Source organism: Aquarana catesbeiana, linkage group LG12 (assembly GCF_042186555.1).
Source record: "Aquarana catesbeiana isolate 2022-GZ linkage group LG12, ASM4218655v1, whole genome shotgun sequence".
In the NCBI taxonomy this organism is placed as follows: domain Eukaryota; kingdom Metazoa; phylum Chordata; class Amphibia; order Anura; family Ranidae; genus Aquarana; species Aquarana catesbeiana.
In genome coordinates, this window is record NC_133335.1 from 191,052,333 (window position 1) to 191,066,915 (window position 14,583).

A 14,583-nucleotide genomic window follows, 5' to 3' on the forward strand; every position below is an offset into this window, starting at 1 on the left:
TTGCAGTGTCGATAAAAACTGGAAGGAGCTGACTAACATCTTGTCGGGGATTTTCTGTGCATCGCTAAACTTCATTGACTCAACTAACACAGTGACTCCAACTGCATCTTTCAAGCCCCTGGGATTAGCCAACGGTTGGTGTACAAGTCTTATCCATTTACACCTCCCCATTTCTATCCATTATCTCTTACTGAAAGTTGTTTTTTTACATTTCACAATATAAATCAATTATTTAAAGGCTATTACAAGTTGTGGAAGAATGTTTTTAATGCACAAGGGCAAAGAAAGGTGATCCAAAAGAAAGTATGATTATGCTCTTATTGCTTCAAAACTCACTTTTTAGTAACACAGGACATTTCGCTTTCTGCAGCCACCCGGGCGTGGGGGAAGTAATTGTCTGTTTCATGCGGACGTAATGGTTTAGATCGCATGCCCCGTGCAAAGCTAAATAATGAAGATCTAGGATTAAGGCTGAACTCCAGGCGCAAATTATTTAAGAATATTCCTTAAAGTGGTTATAAATCCTTACATATACCCAGTGAAGTGACTGGTCTCAGGTCATACACACAGATGAAACAAATCCTCATCTGCAGCCTTCTTTTCTCTACATTTGTTCAAAGTCCAGAATTTAAAAAGCTTGTCTAAGCTTTCAGAAAAAGGGGGTGGGGAGCTGAAGTAACACTCTGCAGATCTCAGTGGGGAGAGGATTGGAAGGAAGAGGCGCCCCCCCCCGCCACACAGCACCCGGAAACAAACAGAGATGAGGCTGTCAAATCAGCTGGAGGTCCCTCCCCTGTCACTAATTTTTCTATTGGTGTCAGGAAGACTTGTCAGAAGTGAATCATGCTGATAGTGGAGGAAGGAAGCAGCAGACAGAAATTAGACTTAGTGCTCTTAGTTGAGACACGCCCACACTATAGAGGGGATATGCTTTGTTCATATTTCATATCTGAGGTTTTCAAGCACTTAAAGAGGAGCTCCAGCCCCCCCCCCCCAAAAAAAAATTTAATGTCAGCAGCTACAAAGACTGTAGCTGCTGACTTTTAATATTAGAGCACTTACCCATCCAGGAATCCAGTGGTGTCCTCACCCAAAGTAGTAGGAGATATTTATTTTACCTACAGGTAAGCTTTATTATAAGCTTACTTGTAGGCAAAAGTTGCCTAAAAGAGTTCACTACCGTTTTAAGACCAGTGATGGGTCAATAATCCTGTGTTGGACATGAGGACGCTAAACGACAGTCCACCGTTAGAGCAGGGGTGTACACCATCCGCTGGGGAAGCAGGGAATCGTGTAAGTAAAATGCCTTTACTCTCCCCTAGACCTACACAAACCATTCAAGCTGGCAGTGCGAGGGCAACTCTACTTCAAGGGAGAATTTTCAGATTCCCCAGAAATTGGCTTTAAATGTTTAAAGCGTTTTACCCCCACACTTCATATTCCTGATATGTGGCTCCTTTTTTTCTTTTTTTTTTTTTTTTTTTTTTTTTATCTATACAAAAATGTTTTGCCTTTCATTTCTATTTTAAACCGAATGTATCGCCCAGTATAGCCTAGAAATGGGAAGCATTCCACTCTTCTGATAAATTATTGATCTAGTGGCTAATATTTAAATCTCTGTCTATACAATATCAAAAATATGGAAGGTAAAAACTGAAATGACACAATGTGCACCCAGACAGTACATGGAGCCTTGACTTCTGCCCAAAGTGAGAGGAAGCACTAGAAAAGCAAAAGCAGAGGGTGCACAAGCCTTGTCATTACCTTTTTACAAATCCTTTTATTGAAGTAATAAAAAAACAAGATGCAGACTCGCATACGGCAGTGTCTCACATCACCTGGTCCACTGCGCGAATCCCATAGGGAAGACACCTAAAACATCAAATCTCAATAATGCGTAGTCCATCATTAAAGTGTAAGTCCATCCTAACACTAAAATCCCTATTGTCTGTAGACATCAACTATATAATGCTAACCTATCTAACCCTGTAAAGAAGAAATCGGTATACATAACTTTTTTTTTTTTTTTAAGTCGGTCCGGTCTCCAGCAGTGGAAGCTCTGCAGAGGATATAGCCGGCAACGGCTGTGAAATGAATGGGGAGTGACGTCACCCATAGACTTGCTATGGGGCTTCCGTTGTCGGATGTGTCCTCTGCACCGGCTGACAGCTCAGTGTGGGATCGGGTCGGATAGGTTTAAAGAGGGGGGGGGGGGAGATTACTGATTTCTTTACAGGGTTAGATAGGATAGTGTTATAGTGTTAGATCGTCGATGTCTGCAGATGCAGGGATTTTAGTGTTAGGGTGGACTTTAAGGCCTCTTTCACACGGGACGGATCCATGATGATCTGCCCCGTGAATATCCCGCTTGCTCAGCGGGGATTGCTCCGCTGAGCAGGCAGATGACAGGTCCGTCGCTGCACAACTTGTCAGAGTGCCGCTCTCCCCTATGGGGGATCGGATGACGGACCGTAGAGACCGTAGTGTCCGTCGTCATCCAATCCGAAAACGGATGGAAAAGTAGGTTTTTCCTCCGTTACACTTTTTCGGGTTGAAGCGGGTCAGATGTCAGCGGACATGTCACCGCTGACATCCGACGCTCCGTAGAGGTCTATGGAGGGTCTGTTCAGGTCCGCCTAAAAAACTGACAGGCGGACCTGAACGGATCGTTCGTGTGAAAGAGGCTTAAGTCTTTTGGATTATGCCCAATAATATCCAAGCATCTCCCATTCACAGGTGGGCTGTACATCTCTAAACATGTGACCCCATGCATTATAGTATGTAAGCATATACTTTATCTATCTATCTATCTAGGCCACATCTTAGCCTTCATATGCCAGCAATATTCCACAATGCATGGTCTCATTGGGGTTATATGTTTACATACTATGATGCAATGTTTTACTTGGGCTTCCCCAGTCCTTAGGCGGCTGCAAAGTCTTGCCAAAACTTGAGTTATTGTCCAAGGTCCATTATTGCCTGAACTAGGTTTGCACTGATACACTTTTTTTTTTTTTTTTTTTGCGATGCTCAAGTATTTGCTGATACTGATTACCGATACCCTTTGCAGTACGATTTGAGCCCATACAAAATGAATGGCCTTAAATCTCACTGCAAAGAAATGCATGCCATTAGAAATAGCATGTGCTGCGATTCCTGTCCAAATCGCATGCCGTTAACCACATTGCTCCTGTGTGAACCCAGGCTGAAGCCATTATGACAAGCCTGGGTTCACACAGGAGCAGTGGGGGAAATCGCATGCAATTCTTTACAGTGCAATGTGAGCCCATTCAATTTTGTATGGGCTCTAATCGCACCGAAAAGGTATCGGTTTCAGGTATTGTTGCATGTGCACGAGTACCAGTACTTGCGCAAATGCTTAGGATCAGCACTGGTATCAGTATCGGTGCAACTCTAGCCAGAACATCTATCTTGAGTACAGGAGGTTGGTTGTTGAGATTAGGCACTGCCTCTCCTGACAGAAAGCATCTCCCTCTATCATTTAAACAGTCACATTCCAGAATTTCAGTGGTGAGTACAGGATCTGTAGAGTGGAAGGACTTAACCACAACTGGGGCAGTAGTTGAAGCCTGCTATACAGACTAATGCCGCGTACACACGGTCGGACTTTACGGCGGACTTTGCCCGGCGGATTTTTCGACGTACTTTCCGACGGACTTTGTGAATGAACGGACTTGCCTACACACAATCCACCAAAGTCCGTCGAATTCGTACGTGATGACGTACGACCGGACTAAAACAAGGAAGTTCATAGCCAGTAGCCAATAGCTGCCCTAGCGTGCCTTTTTGTCCGTCGAACTAGCATACAGACGAGAGGACTTTTCGACCGGACTCGATTTCAACGGATAAATTTTAAACAAGTTTAAAATCTAAGTCCGTCCAACTTTTGAGAAAACAAAGTCCGCTGGAGCCCACACACATCGAATTGTCCGACGAAATCCAGTCCGCCGGGCAAAGTCCGCCGTAAAGTCCGCTCGTGTGTACGCGGCATTAGCCTAAAATCCACGCGAGAGCTCCCTAGAGCCTAGTCAGACTTATATTTTGCATTAACACTCCTAATCGTAACACAGCACTGCAGTGCATTTTGGTGCTATTCATTTTGAATGACACCTAAGAGTACACCCAAAGAATCACAATGAATGAATTGTTAATGCATCACAACACACTGCACAGACTAATTTACAGAAAAAACCTTCCAATAGGACTTTATAAGGCATAGACTCCAAGGAAATAGGATTGAGAATTAAAAAGGTATAACATTTTATTGTTTGGAAATATTAAAAATTGCCGTGCAGAATTAAAACATAAACTGATGCGGTTACAGTAAATACATAATGATTACAAAAGATAAACGACAGTTCTCTGTCAATGGTACAACCAAAATCAGAGTGGTACCCAATGCATTTCGAGAGATTGCGTAATTCCTCTTCTATAGGGGTGGCTGGTTTATAGATAAAGGGGTTGTAAAGGTTCCTCTGTTTTTAAAAAAACAAAATGTCATGCTTACCTCCGCTGTGCAGTTGGTTTTGCACAGAGTGGCCCCGATCTTCCTCTTCTGGGGTCCCTCTGCGGCGCTCCTGGCTCCTCCCCCTTTTCTAGTGTCCCATCTGAGAAGCACACTCCTACAGGACACCCATGTGTGCGCATTCCCGTGTCCTGCTGCTTTGTCTGTTAACACAGAAACTAGGACTCGGCTCCGTCCTCTTTAACACAATATCTACAGTGGTAAAATGGGGGGGGGGGGGGGGGGGGATACAATTAGAAACTATCACAAACATTTTTGATATAGCGTACTTTCATTATACAGGTATTTACTAACCATATGGATAGACTTTCATAGCCTAAATGGCCGCATTGTTTTAAAAACAAGGAGAGTTGCCGCCATGAGACACCAGAAGTCCAAGGGAATGGGGAGCAGTGTGCCCAACTCAGGCTCCCCACAAGGGGCACAAAGCCTCATCCCAAAGGGATATGCCGCACCAGATGCCAAGGACAAAGGGAATCTACCAATATAAAGCAAAATGATCAGTAATCAGGTCAGATTGCTAATCATTTTGTTTTAACACACCGCAATGAGCTGGATAGGTCTGAGTCCCTTGGGTAAGGATGAGCTCGGCATGTTCGCACACTCCACGTGCAGAGCCCGCCAGGAAGTCGGCACTGCTCTGCGCTAATCACAGGCAGTGAGACATCTGCGCAGCTGCAGAGATCGGGAAATGTCTCCCTGCCTGTGATTAGCGCAGTGCCAACTTCCTGGCAGGCTCTGCACGTGGAGTGTGCGAACACGCCAGAGCTCATCCTTGCCCTTGGGTGTATTCACACCGCTGCATTTTTATACACGATGAGTTGGGTACTGAATGAAACCATCCTCCTTTCCATGCTTTGATGCAGTGCGGTTTGTTTAAAATATTGCTAGCAGCCTAAATCCAGTCATAGACAGTTCAGTTGTCAAGTGTTTTTTAAAAAACAAAAAAAAACATGCATTACATAGAAACAACATATACAATCCGTGTATGTAAAATGCATGCAACGCACATTTCACATGTAAAACCTGTGCCTGCTCCCTGTTAAAAACACAGCACATTTTAAAATTCATCAATAATGCACATCCAAACTGGTGTTAAAGAGCTGTGATTGCACAATAAAGGGCACATGAATCAGTTTGACGATTAACACAGAAACGGACACAACAAGATGCCTTCTAGTTGGCTACATTCCACCATGTTTTAGGGCCATTTCACACCATGCTTGCAGAGGCATCGCACAGGAGTGGGCTGTGCATTCCTGTACGGTTTACACCGCATTCAAAACGCACTCCATTTACAGTCTGCAGCGGGTGTCAATAATAAGTTAAAGCAGAACTTCACCCAAAAGAAGAAGTTCCGCTCTTCCTCAACAATTGTGACATCATTTTTAGGGTGGGGTTTGAGTGGATACCTGGTTTTGACAGGTACCCGCTCCCCCACTTCTGGTCAGATTGCCCTGGCGATCTGAACAGAAGTTAGGCCCCCCCCTTCTTCCCCTGCAGCCTTCCGGGATGTGTCACAGGTCTCAGAAAGCTGTGGCACCAATCAAACAGCGCAATGCAGTTCGCGAATGCACAGCCGGCTGCCCACAGTTAGTATGGCAAAGCCAGGGACTGAAGCCTGGTGAAGAAAGTGTCAAAACCAAAGAATTTCCAAGCTCAACTTACCAACCAGCCTGCGACCAACCGAATTAACCAGTTTAACAGTATGTGTTTTAAAAACAGGGGTTTAGTTGCACACATTTGCAAATACACAATTTGCCTTGCCACAATTCTGTCTCTGAGCTCTTCAGGTAGTTCCTTTGACCTCATTTGCTCTGACATGCACTGTGAGCTGTAAGGTCTTATATAGACTGGTGTGTGGCTTTCCTAATCAAGTCCAATCGGTATAATCAAACACAGCTGGACTCAAATGAAGGTGTAGAACCATCTCAAGGATGATCAGAAGAAATGGACAGCACCTGAGTTAAATATATGAGTGTCACAGCAAAGGGTCTGAATACTTAGGACCATGTGATTTTTTAGTTTTTTTCTTTCTTAATAAATCTGCAAAAATTTCAAAAATTCTGTGTTTTTCTGTCAATATGGGGTGCTGTGTGTACATTGATGAGGAAAAAAAAATGAACTTAAATGATTTTTGCAAATGGCTGCAATATAACAAAGAGTGAAAAAAGGGGGTCTGAATATTTTCCATCCATATATATATATATATATATATATATATATATATATATATATATATATATATATATATATATATATATATATATATATATATATATATATATATATATATATATATATATATATATATATATATATATATATATATATATATATATTAGTGTTAGTTGGATTGTTGATACAATTTGTTATTCCCTACAGTGACCGATCACCACCTGCTGCGTTACGCCACTCTACCCAGGGAAATAGTATGCACAGAGAATCTCACCCCATGGAAGAAGCTGCTGCCTTGTGGCTCCAAGGTACTGTGTCAATCTTACTATTGCTCTTTGTAGTTTGATCTAAGACCATCTTTTCATTTTTCCTTTTATCTACACAGGTGGGCCTGGCCTCCCTATTGGAGGCAGAACGTCTGTATTACAGCAGCTACCACTCCCAGTCAGTACACATCAGGCCAATTTGTAGGGTAAGATGTTTTATGTACTCCAAGCTGACCCTTCTGTCATTTCCAGCCTAAGACAGCGCCATCTTGGCCTCTGCTGCACATGTGATCAGTTGTGACACCCGCCTGTTCTGGTTCTGGAAGCTCCATTGAGAGCTGACATAAGCACACTGGCTACTGTGACAATTCACCAGAGACGTCCCTTGAATGTAATGTGTTTTAAGGGCTCATTCACACCACATGCAGTGCTTTTCTTTTTTTTCTGCATCAACAAAGCATGGAAAGTAAGGTTATATGGTTTCCAATGGCATAGTTCACACCAGTGCAGTGAGTTCCAGTGCTTCTCAGTTCTTTGGGGGAAAAAAAAAGTACAACATGCTGGTTTTTGTTTTTTTTTTCCTGCACATATCGGTAGTGGAACATGTTAAAAAGCATCAAAAATGGATTAAAAAAAAAAAACGCACCAGACCCTAGTACAGTGGAAAAAAAAAAAAAAATAGACCTTAATCTCCTGGAGGATGTTTTTTGTGGTGTGAATGGGCACTAAGAAGCCACTAAATTGATGGTTTTAGTTTTATGGTTTTACAAATTCATTAGTAACGGCATGAGGTGAGCTTTTAGTGTCATGTATTTTTTTTTAAAGTGGTATTTAAACCCAAACCAAAAATGTAATATGTGTGTTCACTGCACTATTTAAAAAATAATTGTTTGTGCTGCTTCTTAATATTTAATAAACATGCAAATGAGGTGAAATGCCTGTTAATGTAAATAAGAGACCAATAATTCCACAGTCACGCACTAATTAATCTAAAAAATCTTCTATTAGCAGCGTGAAATGATCAACATAAAACACCCATACATAATAAAAAGTGTCTATATGGCATATCCAAACAATATATATGCTCCCAACATATGCAAATCAATATGGTAATACAGTCCAATAAACAAAATCTCGTTGATCCACCAAAATTCTTCACCAAAGTGATGTGTGCCGATTCCACTCCCGTAGCCTCCCTGGCGGTTTTCCCGAGTGTGGCTCGGGGTTAAAATTCAGTACCATTAGCGGTAACCCCGAGCCACACTCGGGATCGCATTGCAGGATCCTGGGGCGGCGTTACTTACCTTGTCCCCGGGATCCTGCGATGTCCCCCGCAGTGTCCGAGGGCTCCGTCCTCCTCCGAAGCCTCTCCGTGCCAGGCTCCGTTCCCTGCGAGCGGCGCGACGCACGGGGGCGGAGCCTGGCGGCAAATTCAAAAAAATGTCAAAAGCATAACACATACAGTACTGTAATCTTACAGATTACAGTACTGTATGAAATGATTTCACATCCCTTTTGTCCCCAGTGCTTTGTCACATGCCCTGCATGCAATTTTACATGATATACACTGTTCTTTCTGCCTGGAAACTGGAGATTGTCCATAGCAACCAAAAAGTGTCCCTTTACGTCAAAAGTGGCTTTAGACCAGCTAGAAAACAGCGATAATAAATTAGAACACTTGCAGAATTGAGCGATAGTGAATTGTGGGGAAATTTATTTTATTACTATTTTTTTTTTTTTTTTTTTTTTTAATTATTTATTTTTATTTATTATATTATAATTTATGTTTTTGTGTTTCAAACTTTATCATACCCGGGATATCTACTAGACTCTGGTTTGGACAGATTTAAGTGTGTTATTGTTAAGATTTACAGACCTACAATATAAAACGCCAAATTTCCATGCAAAATAATGGTACCGCTTTCAGCACCTAAAATCCGAAATAATCATACCGCCAGGGAGGTTAAGAATAAAGCTCACCAGATGCTGTTGCCTTTCACTCTCGTGTCTGGCAAATCTCGCCTTATTAGATATTATTGAAGAGCCGCTGTGAGGAAGTCAGAAGTGACAAAACGCGTCGGGGGCGTAGCTACATGCTGAAGCTGAGATGGTGACTCCACGTGTATGATGGAATTATTAGCACATCGCAGCAGTGAGTCACCTGCCATGTTTGGAATTTTAAATATGTAAAAAAAACCAAAAAGGGGTTAACGCTGCGCTAGAAGCCCAATAATTGATTGGTAACTATAAGGGATTAACCTTTACCAACTAAAAACACATTTAATAAAAAACAAGGTTTTAACCCAAATTACCAAAGCAGCCAGCATAAAAAAGTCAGATACATACTCCAGATACTAGTAATATTATTATGCAGCGCTAAGGGCAGCCAATAAATGAACATGACAAAATTATTAAAAATTATTAAACCATAATATCATAATCAATAACATAAAAGAATACCATAATAATTCAAAACCACTGTAGGATATGTGTATATTGAAATATTAAAAATTAATGGTGTCAAATAAATCAAAGAGAGCACATAAAAAGTCCCATCACAAAGAGTGCGATTGAAGAATTCATATATAAAGTTCATAAATATAAAAAGAAGAAGAAAAAAATCCGAAATCCGTGATAAAAAAATCCAATCTCCCAAAAAGTGAATACACCCAAGTGGATATGAGGCTCCTTACCGACTCAAAAGACCAACAGAGGTCTATCCAAGCATATGGGAGATTACAGGTTTCCCAATAACCTATACCAGCATCTGGATCTGTGGCTGAGGCTGTATGGCTCCGGAGATAAAAGCAAGAAAGGCTCCCATAGTGTAATCGTTCCAATCAGTAATGTTTAATAAGTAAAAAGATGCACTTACAAATAGTTCCAATAAACGAGTGTCAGATAAATCTTAATGTTACAGCGTCTCCGCAGCCAAAAAACATACCAACGTGATGAAAAGTGAATGCAACAGCCAGGAATTTCAGAAAGGACGCCATATCATAATTGAATAAATTATTTAAAAACCTCTACAGAATAAACAAAAAAAGTGTGCATCTAAGTAGTTAACCCCACATAAAAAATCCATAATTGATAAATAAAATAAAAAATATTATCTATTAATTATTAAATAAAAATAAAAAAATAAATAAATAAAATAAAAATACAGACATATATAGAAAAAATCTCTAAACTGATTAGGAATTATTAATAAAAGAATTAATGTCCCAATCTACATTAAGCCCAAAGGGCACATAACTCATCATGTCAAATATCCATCTCGTTTCTAACCTGGAAATGGCTCTAAATTTATTACTACCCCTCCAGTGACATTGAAGTTTGGCTATTGCCACAAAGAGGGTCCCCTTAATTTTCTTATCGTGGTATTTGGCATAATGCCTAGACAGGTTATGTTTAGTAAATCCACGCCTAATGTTGCCCACATGTTCAGATAACCTCACGTGAAGAGCTCGCTTTGTGTGCCCAATATATTGCTTTGAACAGGGGCACTGTATCATGTACACTACATATTCAGTAGTGCATGTGATGAATGACTCAATCCTATATATTTGATTGGTTTGAGTTGATTGGAAACTCTCACATTTGCGGCCTCTGAAAGCATTAAGCTGGCAAATTTCACATTTTCTGCAGGGATGAAAACCATTAAGAGATGGAAAAAAAGAGATAGGCTTAGGAGGATCTACAATATTGGGAGCAATCATATGCCGTAAAGTAGGTGCTCCTCTAAAAATAACTACTGGATGGTCCGGTAAACTAGGGCCAAGTACCCTATCGTTCTTCAACAGGCCCCAATGTCTGTTCAGTATCTTTTTGACCAAGAAATGCTGGTTAGAATATCTCGTTACTAAAGAGCAGGCAAATCGATTATCAGAAACATGATTCGCCAACCTATCCCCACTGAGCATAGTATTTCTATCCAAATTACCCACCTGGGTAATGGTGTCATCTATCTCAGCCTCAGGATACCCCTTCTCCAGAAATCTCATTTTTAAAATCTGGGCCTGCTGTAGATAATCAGGAAAATTAGTGCAGTTACGCCTGATTCTCTGGAGCTGGCCTTTGGGGACCGCCTTAAGCCAGGGGGTATGATGGCAACTACTCATGGAATTTTAACAAGGCGATTTTTGAATCTGTTATGATGTAAGTGTATTACTTTAACCACTTCAGCCCGGAAGGATTTATCCCCTTCCTGACCAGAGCACTTTTTGCGATTCGGCACTGCGTCGCTTTAACTGACAGTTGTGCGACGTTGCACCCAAACAAAATTGACGTCCCTTTTTTTTTTTTTTTTTTTTTTTTTTTTTTTTTTTCCCCACAACTAGAGCTTTCTTTTGGTGGTGTTTGATCGCCTCTACGTTTATTTTTTGCACTATAAACAAAAACAGAGCGACAATTTTGAAAAAAACGCATTATTTTTTACTTTTTGCTATAATAAATATCGCCCAAAAATATATATATATAAAAAAAAAATAATAATTTTCCTCCGTTTAGGCCGATATGTATTCTACACATTTTTGGTAAAAAAAAAAAATCGCAATAAGCGTATATTGAGTGGTTTGCACAAAAGTTATAGCGTCTACAAAATAGGGGAGATATAATATATATATATATATATATATATATATATATATATATATATATATATATATATATATATATATATATATATATATATATATATATATATATATATATACACTCAAGTATAAGTCGAATTTTTCAGCCCTTTTTTTCGGGCTGAAAGTTTCCCTTCGACTTATACTCGAGTCACCGCCATCTGTCTGCATGATCAGCGTGTCATGCAGGCGGCCGGCGTGTGATGATAATGCTCGGAGGCTATTCCAGCTTTCAAAAGCCGCGCCTCCTGCTCTTCTGTGATAGGCTGTACACTGACAGCTGTTCAGCCTATCACGGACATTCTCTCATCCTCGTCCGTGGTATGAGAATGAGAGAATGTCCGTGATAGGCGGTCAGCCTATCACAGACGAGGAGGAGGCGCGGCTTTTGAACTGTGGAATGGCCGCCGAACAGTATCATCACACGCCGGCCGCCGTCTGAGGAAGGAGATCGCCACAGGGAGGAAGGAGATCGCCACAGGGAGGCTACACAGGACACAGGTAGGCTGCACATGCACACAGGAACACAGGGCACACAGGAACACAGGGCACACAGGAACACAGGGCACACAGGGCACACAGGGCACACAGGGCACACAGGAACACAGGGCACACAGGAACACAGGGCACACAGGAACACAGGGCACACAGGAACACAGGACACACATGCACAGGACACAGGTAGGCTGCACAGGACACAGGGAGGCATGCAGCTGCAGATGGGCATTATTGACCCTCTGCATTTCTCACCCTCGTCTTATACTCGGGTCAATAAGTTTTTCCCATTTTTTTTTTTTTTTTTTTTTTTTTTTTTTTTTTTTTTTTTTTTTTTTTGTGGTAAATTAGGGGCCTCGACTTATACTCGGAACGACTTATACTCGAGTATATACGGTATATATAATTTTTTTTTTTTTTTTTTTTCTAATGGCCGCGATCTGCGATTTTTATCATGACTGCGATATTATGGCGGACACATCGGACAATTTTGACACATTTTTGGGACCATTGGCATTAATACAGCGTTCAATGCTATAAAATTGCATTGATTACTGTAAAAATGGCAGTGAAGGGGTTAACACTAGAGGGCACTCGAGGGGTTAACTGTGTTCCCTGGGAGGTGATTCTAACTGAAGGGGGATGGGACTGACTAGAGGAAGTGACGGATCGTGGTTCCTAGCTAATAGGAACACGCGATCTGTCAGAACAGGGAAGTGTGTGTTTACACACACTCATCCCTGTTGTCTCTCCTGCCCACAATCACTCGTGGCTGGTGGTCATCACGACCGTTGGCCACGAGCATCGGCAACCCGCTGTGCAGCACGCACGTGCCGTTATCCCGACCCCCGCGAGTCAACGTATAGCTACGACGGCTCGCGCAGGGGAGCCAACCTTCCGCAGTATAACTGAGGCGGTTGTTTGGGAAGTGGTTAATAAACCGATTACCATAAAGTGTTATTACACTATTGGAGGCTCTGTCTCAATTTCTATCCCCACATGTGTAGAGTGTCTTTATTGATCTGGATGGAGATTGGCGCGCAATAAGCAGCTCTTCAATAATCTCTAATAAGGCGATATTACAGACACGAGAGAATAAAAACCTTGAGTGAGGATCCTGATTGCCATCTAACAGCAGAAATATCTATTTTTGTTGGTCTAATTCTTTTAATCATTATCACATAAAGCCATATGATCTTATGGTATTTCAGGAACCAGATTGTTCAGAAGTTTCCTGGGAGCTGCGCCAATCCTTAACAGTAGTTTTTGATATGTATACCAACGGACAGGGGAAAAGAGGTATGTTTTGAATATTGGCTGGTCCATTTCTTGTTTATATGAAAATACATTTATTTATCATATTCTTTGGTGTTCTGACAAAAACTCCAACTCGCCAAAATTTCCAACCACGTCACTTCCGGTGACTGTTCAGCAGCAATAATTGGAGATTTCGATGAGTTGCCTGTTTTCACAGAACACTGGCAGCATATACAGTACGGTACACCATATAATGAATCGACATTGTTAGTCCATCCTATACTAACCAACAACATGGCCGCCTCCCAAGGCAGTGACCATTTTGGTTCTAGTCTTTCAGGCTTCTTTTCCCTGGTGATCTGCCACTAATGCACTTCCTGTCCTAGGGTGACAACACTCACTGAACTGTACCTAATAGAGGAGCAGTGTTGTCACCTGAGGCTGTTCTCCTTATTTGGACTGTAGACATGCCCGCCTTCCCTTGCCTTTTTTTCCTCATTTTCATAATATATGGAGAGGTGTTCTGCAGTTCACAAAAGATAGCCAAGCAAGCTGGTTTCAGTTCAATGCACAAAGTTACAAGGATACCGATCTTCTGGAAAGGTCAATAGGTATTTTTCTTTACTTGTAGAAAATGTTTTTTTACCTGTAAGAAGAAAACCTACCCTGTGTGGATTATCCTGCCATCCGGGCGAATTCTGACATTTCTCTCATACATGCAAAAATCTTCTTTTTTTTTTTTTTTTTTTTTCTTTTTTCCTAAACGCAATTTTTTGGGGGAAAAGAAACACTTTTATGAATAAAAAAAAAAACACTAAAGTTAGCACAATTTTTTTTTTTTTTTTTTTTGTATAATGTGAAAGATGTTACGCCGAGTAAATAGATGCCTAACATGTCACACTTTAAAATTGCGCACACTCATGAAATGGCACCAAATTTTAATACTTAAAAATCTCCATAGGCGACGCTTTAAAAATGTTTACAAGTTATCAGCTTAGAGTTACAGAGGAGGTCTTGCACTAGAATTATTGCTCTCGCTCTAACGTTCGTTATACCTCACATGTGTGGGGAAAAGAGATAAATAAAAAAAGAACCAAACTATCTCAAGCTTCCTAGAAAAAAAAAGGCAGTGTTTACATCTGCCGGAGCTGGAAGTGATGTCATGGAGTCGCTTCCGGCCTCTGAGGGGACCGTCTAGTCCACGGTC

The 14,583-nt window shown here is 41.2% G+C and overlaps 1 protein-coding gene across 1 annotated transcript in view; it reads left to right on the forward strand.

Moving 5' to 3' along the window:
• Positions 1 to 14,583, forward strand: part of PIGT (phosphatidylinositol glycan anchor biosynthesis class T) — a 58,168-nt gene that overhangs the window by 8,157 nt on the left and 35,428 nt on the right. Inside the window, exons 3-6 of the mRNA XM_073606341.1 lie at positions 7 to 134; positions 6,932 to 7,032; positions 7,110 to 7,196; positions 13,331 to 13,418. Coding sequence (XP_073462442.1) covers positions 7 to 134; positions 6,932 to 7,032; positions 7,110 to 7,196; positions 13,331 to 13,418 — 404 coding nt within the window. The remainder of the gene's footprint in view (positions 1 to 6; positions 135 to 6,931; positions 7,033 to 7,109; positions 7,197 to 13,330; positions 13,419 to 14,583) is intronic.